The sequence below is a fragment of the Carassius carassius genome, chromosome 3, assembly GCF_963082965.1.
Source record: "Carassius carassius chromosome 3, fCarCar2.1, whole genome shotgun sequence".
NCBI classification, from domain to species: domain Eukaryota; kingdom Metazoa; phylum Chordata; class Actinopteri; order Cypriniformes; family Cyprinidae; genus Carassius; species Carassius carassius.
Window position 1 is genome coordinate 16,534,480 of NC_081757.1, and position 18,419 is coordinate 16,552,898.

The 18,419-nt window shown below is 38.9% G+C and overlaps 1 protein-coding gene across 4 annotated transcripts in view; it reads left to right on the top strand.

The window, feature by feature from the left end:
* The window catches only part of LOC132121743 (puratrophin-1-like), a 46,105-nt gene that overhangs the window by 26,609 nt on the left and 1,077 nt on the right, over nucleotides 1-18,419 (top strand). For all 4 annotated transcript variants that reach the window (XM_059531483.1, XM_059531491.1, XM_059531501.1 and 1 more), the window contains exons 12-20: nucleotides 11,844-12,760; nucleotides 14,792-15,041; nucleotides 15,841-15,930; nucleotides 16,040-16,264; nucleotides 16,359-16,529; nucleotides 16,768-16,948; nucleotides 17,490-17,606; nucleotides 17,758-18,006; nucleotides 18,094-18,290. In XM_059531483.1, the coding sequence (XP_059387466.1) occupies nucleotides 11,844-12,760; nucleotides 14,792-15,041; nucleotides 15,841-15,930; nucleotides 16,040-16,264; nucleotides 16,359-16,529; nucleotides 16,768-16,948; nucleotides 17,490-17,606; nucleotides 17,758-18,006; nucleotides 18,094-18,290 (2,397 nt within the window). The remainder of the gene's footprint in view (nucleotides 1-11,843; nucleotides 12,761-14,791; nucleotides 15,042-15,840; nucleotides 15,931-16,039; nucleotides 16,265-16,358; nucleotides 16,530-16,767; nucleotides 16,949-17,489; nucleotides 17,607-17,757; nucleotides 18,007-18,093; nucleotides 18,291-18,419) is intronic.

Below are 18,419 nucleotides of genomic sequence, written 5' to 3' on the forward strand. Positions count from 1 at the left end.
AATGAAACCGCAATATACTTTTTGTTTGAAATGTAAAAAAATACTGCTCTTAATATCATGTCTATACCAGATGCGACAGTTGTCCCACCGCAACAGCTAAAGTCTGTTATCACTGGATGTGACAAAAAGTTAATAAAAAAATCATTTGAAATTTGTGTATATATGTCATAAGTAGAATGCAGCAGCAGTTTTCTGTCTGGGATTTGTAGTGTCATGTTTTGTCGCGGTGCGCCGCATGCAGTGTACACAGCATTACTCATAATGAGTTCTACTGTATTTAGTTGCGCCCCTCACATCCAGTGTAGACACAGTGTTAGTCTGTCAAATGCAAAGTACTCGATGATACAAATCAAAGAGGTCAAGGGTCAGCTTTCCCCATTAGCTCCTGCTGGTAGAAGTACTAATTACACCATCTGGTTCTTAAACAACTTTCTCTCTTGACGGCAATTCAATATTAGCTGTGTATTCTGTTTTTTTATATATTCTAGTGGATGTTTGTTGGATTTTCTTGATTGTTTATTAGTAGTTTAACGGCTTACCTCATAAACACAAAGTAGGCTATATTCCATTTGGTAGTATGCTTGAACACAAGCGATTGCACCAACAAATTTAACCTTTGCCCAGTATCTGCACTATTTCTCTCCAGAATTTATATTTGAAGAAAATGTCTTTGTACTTGTTTAAACTAGAGTTGCTGGTATCTCTCGGCCCCCTCACACAAACACTTGTCAGCACCGGCATCTGCTGTTGTGTCTCAATTTGTTTGTTGTTGCTATTGTTCGTTGTCGTATGTTTCTTTTTTTACCTAAAACAATGAACCAGGGCATTGTTGCAACCTCGTGGACAAACTAATTAGTACAAAAACATTAATGGTGCATAATAGATGCTTTTGGAGTGTAATAGTGCCAATGCCAAAATAATACAAATAGATCCGAGTACACTTTTTGCCAATGATTAACTGACATTAATTTGTGTCACCTCTCATTTTAAAAAACACCAGCCACTGTTGTGTGAGAGTGAGTGTGAAAGTGAGTGGATTTTGTACTTGTTGTTTCTTTTGGTAGTGAGGAGGTCAGTAAAGCAAAAAGCAGGAGTTCAGACTGATCCCTGTTTAATTGGTTAAGAGAATGCAGGTGACTGCATTCACATAGTCAGACCCCTGAATGGAAAACACATTATCCACTCACTTCTAGCATATGCCAGTCTCACTGAGCGTGTTCGTGCATTTATGACCCTAGTTACTGAAGAGTCTTCACTAACATTTACAGACTAAAAGATGTGCTTTTTCATCATGCTGCTTGACTGGGCCTGAGGCATGTGTCCCCCATGTAGACTGCCATTTCTGGACAGTTCCCCCAAAAAACACTCGACCCCTCTCTACACCTCATTGCCCCTCAAACCCCCAACGGACAACAGGAGACAGCACTCTAAAGGGACAAAGCAGGCCCATGCACTATTAATTAGGTGTGTCTGTCTTTTGTGGTGGTCTGACTGTCTCTCAGTCCCTGTGTCTCGCTCTGTTGTGGCAGAACCTGGGGTTAGCACCTGTGACAACTGTCTGTACAAAACACTGACCTCCACACCCGTTCACTGACAAGAAATGAAAGATGATAAACAAATCTGTATGATGGTTGACCTCCCATGAGGCCCTTATAGAGTTCTGTAAAGAATAAGAAGAGGGAAGGACGCAAAGTAAAGGGGCTGTCAGTTTTCTGTTCACAGCTTGTTAATGACATGTTGCCTAATCTCTGGTGAGTTTGCACCTTGCACTCATTAGCCACCTGGACAGCATGTGCTGGACAGACAAAGCACTTTAAAGAGCTGAGCACTGATGTTTTTACTTCTTGGTCACAAAATAGACAACAGTTTCATAAAACTTTAATAATGAGAACTTAGTTTAGATTTAGATACTGACTTTTATTTATTTTTCATTTATTCATTTTCATTTAATTCTATCATTTTTCAATATTTTGTTAAATTACATCAAATTTTCTTACATTTATTTCATTTTTTTGATGGTAAGTGCATCCAAAACAAGTAAGACACTTTTTAATTCTGTGAACACTAGATTTTGCCATCATTTTAGCCTCAACGATTTCCTTTTTCAATATAGTGAAAGTATAAACAGAGCCAGCAAACCGCTTTGGTTTTAATTTAGATTTTCATTTAGACCTGATTGTCATTTTTCTTTTTCGGGTTGGCTAATGTGTATTCCCTTAGGGCATGTGAGTGTTTGCGTGACCTAATAAGCTTTTCCAGGGCTGTTCGCGCATGTCAGGGCCGTTTAAGTAGCCACTCGGTCTGATCAGTGTTGTGATCGGGTCTGATTGATGCCACTTTGATAGTTCAAATGCAGTATGATTGGCTCGCTCTGCAGAACCCTTTCCCCAGCCCCCTCCTAGGCACAGTTCAATCAAATTATACTCACTCAGACAGAATAAAAAAGAACACACACATTATAAGTGCACACCCAAAGTGCCAGCCAATGACTATGCTTTCAACAATTTACACAATTGGCAATACCACTTTCTTTTTGCTGCCTCTATTAAATTGGATGTTTATTTGGATAGCATTCCGTTTTCTATCTGTCAATTATTAATATTAAAAGGGCCTAAAACAGTGATAATGTTGATGTAATATTTATTACTTTTTTCCATTTTTATGAAACACCTGGCATCTGGTTGCACTTTTCATTATTTCTGCTTGTGTTCAGATGAATTGAAAGAGAAATAGTTCTAATCTTTCATATCTATTTAGTAACAATTTTCATTTTTCCCTTTAAAGTATGTGCTACAAATGGATTTTTTATGTTAAATAATTATTCTTCAAATACTTAGATGAGAAACTAGAGCTGAAACAACGAATCGATTTAATCGATTAAAATCGATTATTAAAATAGTTGTCAACTAATTTAGTCATCGATTCGTTGCTAAATAACTTATTTGCCGTAAGCGGCTCATTTCGGGCATATTTCAAATCTGCGGTGACCAAAGTGTGGCAGTAATGAGCCACCGGAGGTTTTACTCAGCCAGTACAACAGGAGAAGTAGTGAATAGCCAATAGCTGGCCTCATTTTATGTCACGTGCTTCCCGAAACAGCGTCTCTGCAGCATTCAGCGGGATGTGGGAGTACTTTGAGCCTTCAAAAAAGAAGATTAACCTGTAAACTCTGCACTACTGAACTGTTTAAGGGGCCGTTCACATATCGCGTCTTTTGCGCGCTCATGTTCGTTATTTCCAATGTAGGCGCGCAGTATGCGCGCTCATAATGGAAGCGACGCGGTCGCGACGCGCCCGTTCCATATCCAGGTGCGTCCGCACCGCATCGAGTTAAAAACATTTCAACTTTTCAGAATGCGGCAAGCGCACCGCGGGTCATGTGACAAGAACTAAATAATCAGCTTCATCCTTTCCTGTAACAACGTTTAAAGCTCAGCCAAGATGAAGGAACAGCTGATCATAGCTGTATATGGATTTCCATTTTGAAATAAATTTAGTAGCAGAACTACTGCAAGCGATTTTTAGAGCTGCAAATCCATTTATCCTTTGCTGAAATTTTCGCGTCTTCAAGGAGAGAGCACGTAATGGTTGCTTAGCAAAGGCAGACGCCTCAGGGGCGCTTCTGCGCGAGCGCTTTGGAAAGAAGGAGAAAGCGGTGCGCCTAGCGTTTTCCACACGTTTTTAGGCGCGATATGTGAACGGCCCCTAAGACTTTTATATGTGCAGATTCTCCAGTACAATGTTGTTTGCAAATGTTTAGTCGTAAAAGCTGATAACATTGCTTTTTAACAGTTAACATTTAAAGCTTTACAAACATGTTCTGTGATCAGTTTGTCGTTTACCAGTTCATAATTCAGTCGTGCAGCCTAATTATGACTGAATGAGAGAGGTAAATGTTTAAAGATATTTGAAATGCACTTTTTTTCTAAGTATTCACTGATCTTTTTCACACAGCAGTTTTTTTGTGTGTCCGATTTTTTTTTTCTGGACAACCTTCTGATGGATTTTACTCTAAATTGTGAGTTCCATTCAGGTTTCATGCCATTGGCACTTTATTCGAAGAATTGTTTACAATTTCACAGCATAAGCTATAAAGCTGTTTCCCAGTAAATAATAAAATACAACGCATTGCAATCTTATTCTGTTTTATCCTTATTCTTCGTGAAAATATGTTCTGAAAGATTCCTTAAGCTTTGTTCGGGATGTTAAACTACTTTAGGAGCTCTAAGGACTGCCATGGTGAAAACATTATTTGAAATCTACTTGTTAAATTTGCTAGAGTATGGGTCAGTGTTCTGATTGCAGAAGAGTTCGACAAAGGATTACTAACACAATAAAACAACTCCAGGTATATTTTTGATGAGGATATGACAATGCAAAATGGTTAAAATCTCTTAAAAATCTATGCTGAATGATAAAGACCCTTTATTAATGATTTACTTGGGGGGGAAAAATGGAAAAAACTAAAATATAAGTACATAAACCGATTAATCGTAAAAATAATCGACAGATTAATCGATTATCAAAATAATCGTTAGTTGCAGTCCTATGAGAAACAATACAAATTCTGTATGAAACATTTGGAAGAGTCTCTTGTTCAGGCGTGAACGGTCTGGCTTGTTTTCAGAAAGCCAAGGTTAGATACGCTCTCCTGCAAAGCAGAATTATTTCCAGTTTTACTCATAAAATTGGACTAATGGGCAGACAGTGGCAACTTTATAGTCTTCACATGAGCATGCTGTCAACCAGGCCATGGCAAAAACTGCGCAAGCCCCACAGTCCTCTCAGCTCCTCTTTTCAAACAATAATTACCCCCAGTAAAGCCAGCCAACGCGTTCTATATCAGAAACAGACCCTGAGCTTTGCAGTGCAACAATTAGTTCCACATCTGTTTTGTATAGACACACGTCTCGTGCATTTTGAAGTATCAAAGCTTTGGTAGCAGTTAAACAGAATCTGCATTATTATGAGACTTTTTCCTACATCTGAATTGGAGTTGAACCAGAGAGGAAGTAGCAAATGAAACTCTCGCAAAGGCCTAGTGCTTCTGACAGGCCTTTAGTAGTCAGAGAGTGTATCTTGATCTCTTTTGCTGTGGAGCAGCTGGCGCATATGTGCTTCGCATAACTCTACATATGCAACACGTTTATTAAAGCAGAGAGAGGAGACCGCAATCGCATTTGTCACGGGCTGCGAGTCCCCTCCTCTGTGCGTGTGTGTGGATGTCATCGCTGAACTTTTCTTTCTTGTGCCTAAATCTTTCGGCTTTGACATTCATGAAGCTTTATAGGAAACACAGAAATGGTCTCTCCACAGTCGGCGCGTGCATACTTGCATGCGTCACCTCTGACACGCACGCACAACAAAAGAACAAAACCGAACTGAATCACAAAACTGCTGAAGCCTTACTCATCAATCATACAACAGCATCAGGCATTAATTGATCGGTTTAAGATTAATGACCTTTACTGGGTTTTAGGTTCGGTGAATTTAAAGCACCATTCTTTTGCTTTGAAAATCACGATTAGATTGAATTAGTCAAAATTACAGGGGCTAGTTATCATACAGGTGCTGTCTCTCCTTTGTTTTCCATCCCTCTTCTTCATCCTTTAGTAATCATTTCATTTCATTTGCATTACTTTTGACTGAGTTTTCAGATGGCATATTGCATCTGCTAGCATATGTGCACAACACACTGTTTTTTTAGTATTTATTATAATGACAAATACCATCAATAATTTTATATTTAATTTATAAATGTAATCGTTGTTGTTGATGTTAAATCATAAAAATATCATTTAAAATAGGTGGTAAATTATTAAATTGACACAGTTTTTGTTTTATTTTATTTTATCCATGAATGGTGCTTAAAATATTTGTGCCATTTTAGATTGTTTTACTAATCTGAGAATTAATTTTTTTTGTGAAACTGTCCTGGTTGGTCTTTCTACACTCTGCAGGGTCTCTTCATTATAAAAGAGTGGTCTTTCCTCTGGACTTTTTTTCTGCAGCCTGTAGCAAATCAACCTTTTTTGCGTTCCCTCTATTTGTTTCCTTCTCTTTCTTTTCATCCCATTATCACTCATTCAGATAATCTTTTTTGGCTCAGGAGGGTCCACAGCCCATTCTTTTGACATTTTCCCCCATTTTCCCCATTCCTTTACTTTCAGCTGCTCAGAAAGAGGGGATCATTTCAGCCGTATACCAGGTTCTTGTGGGAGTTAAGCGTCCTGCCTGTAGCTTGGTGCTTTGAGTCCAGGCCTGGTGAGTTACAGAGCAATAACTGTCAGAAGAATTTAAGCCTGTGCCTCCTAAAAATCCAGTGTTCATTTTACCCGCACACATTTTGACATACGCTATCCTTTCAGGAAAAAACACATTCTTGGCATGGCTCAGACATGAGATCAGAGACTGGTTGATATCATGAAAACCTTTCCTCCTTTTCGTGGTTTTCTTTTAGAGGAAATAATAAAAGATGCTTTCTTTCAAGTTAAAACGCTCCTCTTGACCCACTTAAACTGCAGCTAAGAGATTCATTTATGGGAGTATACAAAAGCTCAGTCCAAGACTGGATCTGTCTCACTCCTGCCGCTCAGTTTTAGCACATCTAACACTCTCTCTCCATTTCTCTGTGTTTCTCTCTCACTCTTTGTACAGGGTTGAATAGTGGGGGCCTTTAGAGGTGCCTCCCTCAGGCAAACTTATTCTGCTCTTACCAGTCAGAGCCCCACCACACACACACACACACACACACCATTCACACTTCAAAGAGCCTCACATGCTAACAAACCAAATGATGATGTCATTCCCTGCCCACAGTATCACGGGCATCATCAGAAACAGTGAGGAACTATGTTGGGCTGTAGATCAAAGTGTCTGCTTTATTTCACCGAGGGGAAAGCGCAGGGCAAGGGTTTTTTTTCCATCGAGGGGGGTAGCTTTGAGAGCTGGTTTGGACTCTCCGACCCCAGGGTGGACTTTATCATGTCAGCTATTTGTGCTTTTTTACTGCTGGAAAAGACACATCTGTTTGTGTTTCCCGTGTCTGTTTCACACATCAGGAGGTAAAGGGAAGGTTATGGAGAATTAACAAGACTTTAAAATTTCTGGAGTCGCTGAATGTAATTCAAGCAAAACGATTATCAATGTATTACAGTTAATGCAGAAGTCTGTAATGCACTGTCAGATATCACGGAAAATCATTTTTTTTGCAGTTCATTTAAGTGGTGCTTTGTTGGGACAAATGCATTTTTAAAAGGTAAAAATATTTTTGTTAATATATCCAATACATTGAGTTGTCTAAATCTAAATGTATGTTATGTATGTCTTTTCTAAATGTATGTTATTGATGTTTTTGTGACCGATTCATGCATGTTTTGTTTTTGTTTTGTTCTACTTTTCATGTTTTGGAGCTTGTAATTTATAATGAAAATGTCATAACTCCATCTTCTGGTGAAATCTGCTGTACTTTCTTCAGTCATTTAGTCTGCGTAAACTCTGGCCCCTGCACAATCGACTGCAAGCTCACGTTCAGATCTGCCTCCATCCAATCAATAACCGTAGCCCCTGCGCTACACTTAATCTGAAGTGTAATGTTCACTCTGATGCACGTCACAATATAGAAGAAAAAGATCTGTTGCTGCTTTTGTTACTTTAATATTTGAGATTTAAAAGTCATCTTAATAGCATTTGAAGTGGTTTTTCCATTGTAAAAGAACTTCAGTTGTATTTAACCCTAAATTTTACTTCAAAGAAACCAAACCACATTTATGCCACTCCGTTACCAAGGACCTTCAAATTCATTGTCACTGTTTGGTTCTCACTCAGCAGTTATCTGTCGCATTTGCGTATTTTTTGTATACGTCTCTTTCCTCTATCTGTTCTGTCACTCCTTAGCTGTGTGTATTGTTACTGTGGGCAGCTAACCTCTGACCCCTGCTCTTGAGAGACTTTAGTATCTGGGTGCCAAAGGCCCATACGCTGGCATTTGGCCTCCGTGTCACCCTAACATGAAAAAGAGACAGAGCCAAGGGGCTTGGGAGCCAAGCGATGTCACCATGTCACATAGAAGCTAAAGTAGATTGGGAAGGTTTTGTGTGTGCACAGAAAGAGAGAGAAGAGGGGGAGTTTTGCTCCTTTCTCAGGAATGCTTATACACAACCCTGTGTTTGCAGTCAGTGCAGAAGTGTGTGTGTGTGTGTGTGTGTGTGTGTGTGTGTGTGTGTGTATGTATGAGGTGGAAGGGGGTTGTGTTTGATCTGTTTTAATCCCCTCTGAAGTTTAACCACTCATTTCCCAGCATGGTGAGGACTCGTATCCTCCGGAGCACTCACTATAGAAACCTGCCCGCCAGGATGCTGATGAAAAAAGGTCTAGAAACAAGAGTGCCGCTGAGTTGATGTAACAGCATCTTGGAGTGTGAGAAGTGGCCATCAGATTTTCTCATAAATGGAAAGACGGCTAGTAAAGCGGTTGGCATGTGTCTTTGTGGCAGGGTGCTGTCAAACATAGTTGAAACTATAGGCCCTCCTGCTGCTGAGCTGCATGTTAAAGCCTTCTTACCCAGACCTCCCAGCTCCTGGCTAAAAACCTCTTTATTTCACATGAAAGAAATGCTGGGAGGTTTCTCACTCACTCTGTCCTTCCCGTACCCCCATCAACAATGCATTTGTAGTTGTTTTCCTTTTCTCTATTCTCAAACATGCATAAAAACTAATTATGTGAAGTTTCTCCCTTTTTTAAACTTCTCCCTTTTTTCCATGTTTATTTTTTATTTTAGAATTTTTTTTAAGCTGCCAATTTACCCAATGTGTTTTTAAAGACTTAAGTATGCAAAACTTAAAATTAACTTAAAATTATGATTAAAAATACTATTACTATTAAAAATGTTTTCAGTAATTTAAATAAAGCTAGAATATAAAGGAGAAAAAAAATGTTAGCAGCGCAAAAGGTCATGGGTTCAATTCCCAGGGAAAACACATTCTGGTAAAAAAAAATGTATAGCCTGAATGCACTGAGTGTCACTTTGGATGAAAGTGCCTGCTAAATGCATACCGTATTTTCCGGACTATAAGTCGCACTTTTTTTCATAGTTTGGCTGGTCCTCCGACTTAGTCAGGTGCGACTTATTTATCAAAATTAATTGAAATGAACCAAGAGAAAACATTACCGTCTACAGCCGCGAGAGGGCGCTCTATGCTGCTCAGTGCTCCTGTAGTCTACCGCTGAAAACATAGAGCGCCCTCTCGCGGCTGTACACGGTAATGTTTTCTCTTGGTTCTTGGTTCTAAATAAATGCAACTTATAGTCCGGTGCGACTTTATATATGTTTTTTTCCTCGTCACGTATTTTTGGACTGATGTGACTTATACTCATGTGCGACTTATAGTCCGAAAAATACGGTAAATATAAATGTAAATGTGTAAAAAAAAAAAAAAAGTGTAAAAACTTCGAAGTACTAAAATTACTTAAACTACTTAAACTTAAATAAAAATAAATTATAAGAAAAACAATAAATAAAAATAAGTTAGAAAAATATTAAGAAAATGTTACTAATAAAAACATTTACAGTAATTACAGTAGGATAGTTTAACAAATATTGTTGTCTCTTTGACTAATTGTTTCTCTTTAGTAAGATGCTTTGGATAAAAGTGTAAATGTAAACTACAATAAAAATGAAACTGAAAAATAAATTTAGTTTATTTAAATATTAATAAATACTACAACAGTCATATGATCTTTTCAGTCTGGTTCTCATAAGAGCACCTGGAGATTTGGTTTAGTCCTCACATTGCACATAATGTGACCCATTTAATATAGCTATTAAAAAAAATTATAATTGTAATAATATTATAGCACTTATAGTTTTTTTTTAATGAAATTATAAACTAAACAAAAAAAGTTATATTAATTATATTTTAAAATAAAAGTGATTATTCAATAAAAATACAATTATTTTATACTAGACTTAAAAATAAATTGCTAATATTGACTTTTTTAATATGAATTTGCATCATTTTCAAAACTAAAATCAGCAAGTTTTTATTTTGGTGGGTTACCGGCATGCTCTTTGGTTTATTCCTCACATTGCACATAATGTGACCCATTTAATATAGCTATTAAAAAAATTATAATTGTAATAATATTATAGCACTTATAGTTTTTTTTAATGAAATAATAAACTAAACAAAAAAAGTTATATTAATTATATTTTAAAATAAAAGTGATTATTCAATAAAAATACAATTATTTTATACTACACTTAAAAATAAATTGCTAATATTTACTTTTTTAATATGAATTTGCATCATTTTCAAAACTAAAATCAGCAAGCTTTTATTTTGGTGGGTTACCGGCATGCACTGCTGGGTTTGGTTCTGCCAACTGAAGCACGTCAGTAAATGAAATATTACAGTTATGAATTGTGTTTTAATAATATATTAGGGATGTAACGATTCATTCATCGATCGTGAAACATGGATTTTTGAATCGTGAATCGTTTGTTTTGGTCAATAATCGATTTTAAATTAAAAAATCGAATGGATCACGATTTTATAACGAATATACGATGGATAATTTAAAATAAATAAATATAAATCTTAAATTAGTTGCGTCTGCGACGTAAAGTGCGCCCTCACTGCAGTGGCGCAGTGGATTACGTCACTAATCTTCAATTCGCGCCTGTTTGTTGTCATTCGAATAAACGCAGCAGTGCACAATGGAGGGCAACTAAGAAGGAGAAATTTGCAAGGCACCAGCCAACATGAGATCAAAGGTTTGGGATTACTTCGTCTTTCACAATGTAAATGAAAAGATTGACAAGTCCATTGCCGTTTGCAGACATTGTAAATCTGAGTTAAAATACTTTGGAAATACAACGAACCTTAGCAACCAATCTCCCCAGACGTCATGCCATTAATATAGAAATACCTGCACCTAAAGCAGCTGCTAGTATTTCAGGGTCAGACGTGAGAAGTGCTACTCCTAACCTATTTGGTCAACTTCAGAGTCTTCCCGAAAACACCCATCGTGCTAATGCAATAACTGCATCTATAGCAAGATTTATTTGCAAGGATATGCGCCCCTATAGCGTGGTGGAAAACACTGGTTTCCGAGAAATGATAAACACTTTAGAACCAAGATACAAAATACCCAGCCGTCAGTTTTTACACACTTTGCTGTATTTACACACTTTCTTTGCTGTATTTCCACACTTTGCTGTATTTCCTAAATGTTCAGGAAATGTGTGCAATGTTTACAATAAAAGCACTCATGGTGCATTGAATATGTAGAAGTAGTTTTTTTTTTCTTGATTTACTTGCCTTAATGTATTTTTGAGTCCTAAGAAGTTAAGCTATTGAACTGAAGTTCTGAATCAAGTTATTAAATCTATTGAATGGTCATGAATTTCCCAAAAAAAATATTTTATTTGCTCAGATACAGATGTATACTAAAATTTACAGAATAGAATCGTTAATAATCGAATCAAATCAAATTTCATTGTTAATCGAATCGAATTGAATCGTTCTCATTTGCAAAAATCGTTTTTGAATCGAATCAAAAACCTCTGAATCATGAATCGAATCGATTCGCTGTCTACCCAAAGATTCACAGCCCTAATATATATATATATATATATATATATATATATATATATTGCATAGCCTAGATTTGTGCTTTCAGTTTAAATGGAAATCTTACAGTATTACAGTTAGTCGATTTAAAAAGGTGCACCCCTGACAAAAGTATATAACAGTTTTTACCATACACAAAGTGTGGCTTTAATCTATCTCACATTTTTTTCATCACATCAGCTGACCCTTTTCTTTCTCTCTCTCTTTTAGGCATATGAATGGGCGCTAGAGGGCATGCGCCATTTGGCGTGTGTTAGTATGGAGGAATGTGGCATGTCTGAGAAGTGTCAGAGTGTGATCACGTGTCTGGAGACCTATCGCAGTCAGCACCCACCGATCCCCGACACACACTTCCAGGAGATGAAGGACCTCGCTGGGGAGCTGAAGAGCGAGCAGGGACTCAAGCAGTGGAAGTTTGCTTGGTCCAAGTGTCAGGAGACCAAGCAGATGTTTGAGAAGAAGCTGGAGATGGCCCTGCGCACTCGCCGCGAGAGTGACCTTAAATCAGCGAGGGGTGACTCCTCTCGCCGGAACTCAGACTGTAGCGCTAAACCTCAGGAGCGTAGCAGTAGCATCTCCTTCTCATGTCGGAAAGTGTTCGGTGGAGGCTGGGGCAGGGACAGACTTTCCTCACAGTCCAGCACGTCCTCCACTCCTAGCAGTTCTTCAGGCAATCACATGGACACCCGTGACTCTGTCCGAACCCCCACAGGAAGTCCATATAGCATTGAGCACAGAATCCCCCACAGCACCCCTGTCAGATCCCACAGGCTAACACGTAGCATCTCTACAGATGAGTCTCCACAGCGGCCACAACTGGAGGGGCAGGCATGTGCAACAAGCCCAAGCCTCAATTCTATAGAACCAAACCGCAGGGTTTTGAGGAAGACCCAGAGCTTTGATACGGCCGGTAGTGAATCTGTGTCACGCTACGGGACCTGTCAGAGAACTTTGAGTGAGCCTGCACGGAGAGGAAACACAGGGGTGTTCATTAAGGGTCTGGAGGTGAGCAGCACTGAAGTGATCGATCGGCCGTACAGCCCGCGCATGCCGCCCATGCATGGATGGTCTTCTGTTGATTCACACCGCAGCGGGAGTCCTGCACCAGAAACACGCAGCAAGGGCAGGTGAGTACTCCTATACAAGTGCTAACACACACTCACTTGCTGTAACATAAACACAGTCAACCAGGGAGGTCTGCAGGCCATTGACTGAAGCATGCTTCAGCTTAAAACCACTTACTATATATCCGCCACTTTATGATGGAAAAATGTATTCTTCTAATTGAATATGAGCAACAATGCTGCCAAAAACACAGACAAATATATTAAGCCTGGCACACAGTGTTTTTTGCAAGGGTTTTCAAACTGAGCTCCTAGGTGCTAAAGGGTCCATGGAAGAGCAAAACAAAATGAAAAAAAAAGCTAATATTCTGAGCAAAGCTACTTCCCAACAATTATTTATTCTAGCTGTAAATAATTACATATAAATAATTAATAATAAATTACATAATAAATATTTATCCAAACATACTTACTGTAAATAATTATATTATTATTCTAGCGAATTATATAATTAAAAATGTTCATTATTTTAATTATGAAAATATGAATTTATATCGCATAATAATGTTGAATTGGATTGGAAATATTATCCTTAATAAATCTAACAGTAAAAAAAATGATGTCCAGATATTTTTTACTGTATTTCAATGATGATATTAAAGTCAGTTAATTATTTTTTGTAAACAACATATGTATAAAATCATACTTTACACATTAAAAATGGGCCTCTCTATAAATGAGAATGTACAGTGTAGCTTTAGTCTTTTGCAAAACGTTGAAAATCAAATGCTGAAAACACCTTTATATCTCTACTCACAGCAAACTGCTCTCTACTCTCTCTCTCACACACACACACACACACACACACACACACACACACAGAAGACATCCAGGGGAAAAAAAAAACGTTTTCCAGCTAAAAACCATAAACAGACTAAGTCATGTTTGCAATGTGTGCATAAGGGAACTCAATATGTCTCATATTAAATGGACATAGCCCCATAATCCTCTGAATCTCCATGGATGTCTCTTCCAGCTGTGGGTCCCTCTGGTCACCCCTTAACCCCCTCGGGAAACAGGCCTGAGATACAGATCACTTTCCCAGGTGGGCGCTGGTCTTCTGGGCTTTGAAGTGGTGGGGAGCCTGTTTGTGTTCTGCTCCTCCACACAGAAGAGATGGATGGCGTTAGCTGATTATATAGGCATCTTGAGGAGGTCCTTGCATCTGTGTGTCTTCCTTTCAAAACACATTTCTCTGCTTTACTCTCTGAGATTGCAGTACAGAGGTGATGTTGACACAGTTTTTTAGATAGAAATAACAATAAGCATGCTGTTTGACTGTGTGGTCCAGTTATTGCAAATATTTAAGGCTAATGAAAAAATTCTGATAAGAATCCCGTTTAAGATTAATGTAAATGCTGAAACATTACCTTGTTTTTCTCAATACTGGATATACACACCATGCTCAGCTGTGTGGTGAGAAGGTAAACGTTCTGTAGTTAATGGAAAGTAATGTAAGTAAACGTAAAACAGTCAGACAATAGGTGCTCTCTCTATGCTTGTAATTTACTTTGAGCATTCAGGTATACTTGTGATCAGGATTTTATGAAGTGGTAAAAAAGATCTTGGCAGTCAAGTGTTAAAACTACTGAGAATAAAATGAATGCCATGGGAACTGTCACAGTGAGCTCGAGTTTTTCAGGGAGAAAGCATATGACATCCTGGAGAGACGTGTGAAAACACCTGTCCTGTATGGTTACACGGTCTGAAAAAGCTGTTAGGGCACACATGATGATGTCACACTGACATACACTACCATAAAAAGTTTGGTTCTGTAAGATTTTGTAATGTTTTTGAAAGATGTCTCCTATTATAGTAATCAGCACCCATTACTCACATGATTCTTCAAAAATAATTCTAATTTGTCGATTTGGAACTCAAGAACTTGGGTGTCTTGAGTTCTAGTTCCGGCTCACAGACCTTTCCCGATCCCGTGCCCCTTATCAGTGTTAAAAAAAATTGTTCTGCTAAATGTTTTTGTTACAAAAGTATGCATTTGAAGCATGTTAATTGTCCACTCTCACTGTCTTTCAGTAAACTACGCCACATCGTAGATGAGATGGTGACAACGGAGCGGGAATATGTGCGTTCTCTGCGGTACATCATTGACAACTATTTCCCTGAGATGGAGCGCACTGACCTGCCACAGGACCTGCGGGGAAAGCGCAACGTCATCTTTGGAAACCTGGAGAAGCTGGTGGACTTCCACAGCCAGTATTTCCTGAAAGAGCTTGAGAGCTGCTCTAATCATCCTCTACGAGTCAGCCACTGCTTCCTACGACATGTAAGAGAGCTCCTTCACTCACAGTCTTTACACAGTAACTAGCACATGTCCAGCTGCATGACTTCAGATCTGTTTTCTTAGTTCAATTCAACAGTCCATTAATTTGAACTGTTCTTGTATTTTCTGGACCCATCTAATATTTTTAGTTCTAATAGAGATTACAATTGAATGTAAAAAATTGAATCACATTTTCATCAGAAATGAAACAGTGGGGCTTAGTTTGTCAGTTCTCGTCTGTTTCCAGTCCATACTGACTCATTTTTGAACCAGCGAAAGTCTAAAACCATCCAGAAAAGTACTTTTTCTGTGTTTACTTGCTCTTTTCCTTTCACCCTCTATGAATATGGGAATCAAACCGAGCCAGAAGAAGTGATTCTGAGGTCTTTAAATGAGTGCAAGACCGCCAGCCTATATCGTCTTTATTTTCTCTGTAGTTGTGGTCAATCATAGTTCTGGCTCACCTAAAGAGCTCTAATTTACGAAGCCTACGCAGGCAGTGGTTCACAGAGAAAAGAGAGAAAAAAGCAGGCCACCTGGCTTATAGAAAATTCATTTATGACATGTTTTTGGAGCAGCAAAACCTGCCCTGAAATCCTTGCACACTCCGTATGAACCTGAAAAGTCAATATAAAACAATTTACTCAAAAACAAAAACAACTCAACCTGGAAATGATTTGGAAGAAAATGCTCACTCTGTTTCTGGATCAACAAGAGAATTATTCTATAGAACACAAACGCAGAAATGTGGATGATTACAATTAAATATTTCTCTTGTGTTTTTTTCTCCATATAAACATAGCAAGACCAATTCAGCCTGTATGCTTTATACAGCAAGAACAAGCCAAAGTCAGACACACTTCTGGCCAGCCATGGAAACTGCTTCTTCAGGGTGAGGAACTGGCATCTGGGTGTAGAGTTTATTCCACTTATGTTGAAAGCTCAAAGCACATTCATCTCACCTCATGAGCTGAAACTGAAAAGAAATTCTCCCATTTCAGCATAAGCAGCTGGAGTTGGGCGATAAGATGGACCTGGCGTCGTACCTGCTGAAGCCCATCCAGCGCATGAGTAAGTACGCCCTGCTGCTGAAAGACCTGATCAAAGAGGTGAGCGAAGTCCAGGAGCAGGAGCTGATGTACCTACGTGCTGCCGCCGAGATGGTCAAATTCCAGCTTCGCCACGGCAATGATCTGCTCGCCATGGACGCTATCAGAGATTGTGATGTAAGCGGATACACACGCCACTTCACATTCGAGACATAGGAAAGCAAATGATCTTCTACATTTACTATTTCATGTTTATTTAACCCATTTCTAGGTGAATTTGAAAGAGCAGGGGCAGTTGGTTCGGCAAGATGAGTTCACAATTTGGTATGGCAGGAAGAAGTGCCAAAGACATGTGTTCCTGTTTGAGGATCTAGTGCTGTTCAGCAAACCCAAACGCATTGAGGGTGGCCTGGATGTTTACATATATAAGCACTCTTTTAAGGTAAGCACCTAAAGGACATCTGAAGTTTAGAAGGACAGGAACCATCTCCAGAAAAAACACACTGTACTTTTACTGGTACACTCACATTCTTGTCCCATGTTAATATCAGAGAAGGTTTTAGTTTTAAGATCTGAGCATCAGTTTTGGTCACCCATAATAACAACAAGATGCCATGAGCCCTCAATACTGACTGAGATAATATGTGAATATCCTCTTATCTCTGTCATTGTCTTTGTAGACGGCTGATGTGGGTATGACAGAGACGTCGGGGGAGAACGCTCTGAGGTTTGAGGTCTGGTTCAGGAGGAGAACTTCCAAGAACCAGACCTACATTCTCCAAGCCAGCACCTCTGAGATCAAACACGCCTGGACCTGCGACATTGCACGGATACTATGGCAGCAGGCCACGAGGAATAAAGGTGGGAAAGAGACACTGAAGCTGTTAAGCTTTAATAAGTTGTTTGAATTAGTTCTGAACGTTAGAGGATAGTTACAGATAATATTTCCTGTCACATACCATCTTAGCATATCAGAAGATTTTTTTAACACTTCATCTGTTTATGCCTCAGGCAGATAGGAAGCTATTTAAAACACGTTCAAGTCACACCAGTATTGTATTTCTACAGTTTGACATGAGTGAATGAGAAAATGATGCAAATCCAATGATGTGTTCAACCTGTATTTGCATATATTTACGCAATCCTTAAGAAAATTTTTTTTACACTTTATATGTGCTTTATGCAACTTAATTCTTCAAATTCATCATTAAACTTAATCAACAGATATTGGAGTGTCAACTAGGCCTATATGGTCATAGAGGCCGGATTATTTATGATATTATAATTTGCGTAGTATTAACGCAATATTAATATTTCATTTTTTAAATCAGTTATCATCAGTACTATTGCAACTTCTGATATATGGCAGTGTTTTTAAACATGTTTCTCTGTGTGTATGCAGAAATTCGAATGCAGGAGATGGTCTCTATGGGGGTGGGCAATAAACCCTTCCTGGACATTAAACCCAGTGATGCTGCTATCAACGACAGAGCCATTGACTACATCATGAAAGGCAGAGGTGAGCTGGTTTAACATGACAAACTCATCGGAATAACAGAATAATGCTTGATTTTTTTAATTTTTTTTATCTCTGACCAGAATAATATTTTGATTAAAAAATAAGCAGCAAATGATTCTATGGGTTGATTTTACACTTTCTTCTGTTACAGGGGCCAGGACGAGAGCCTCCATTGCTGTCTCGCTTTTTGACCACTCAAACCCATTCAAACGAGCTGCAGTAAATACTCCTGTTAGTGGCCCCCCAGTGTCCGGTGGCCCCTCTTCTTCCACACTGCTGGGGCCATTGAATCTACATATGTACAGCAGCCAAAGCCTGTTAGCAGGGGAGATACCTCTCATCAGCCCCTGCATCGAGGAAGACGAGCTGGAGCATGAGACGAGCAGTCAGCCATCTATGAGTATGTACCATGACATCTGAAAGGGTTAAACATTTCCTCAGAAACCATGTATATAACAGGATGTTGATCTTTGACTTGTGTTTGTAGCTACAGAGAGTTCGGGTTCGTCGTCTCACTGTCTGTCAGGTAGTGGCTCGAGCGGGTCAGACAGCGGATGTGTGTCCAGTCACCTTCCCGAGGCTTTGTCCGAGGAGCCCAGCTCACCGTGTGACTCCTCCTGTTACTCCTCCATCACCTCTCACACCCAGGAGAAACCCTGCTTTAACAGCCAGTACATCTCAGCGGTTAGTATAGCGCGTCCATTTCAGATCAGGCCAGTGTTTTGGTTGCCTGTGCCAACATCAAAAGACCAAACAGTGTCACTGAGGCTACATCCACATTCATCCAGATGAATTTGAAAACACATAATTTCA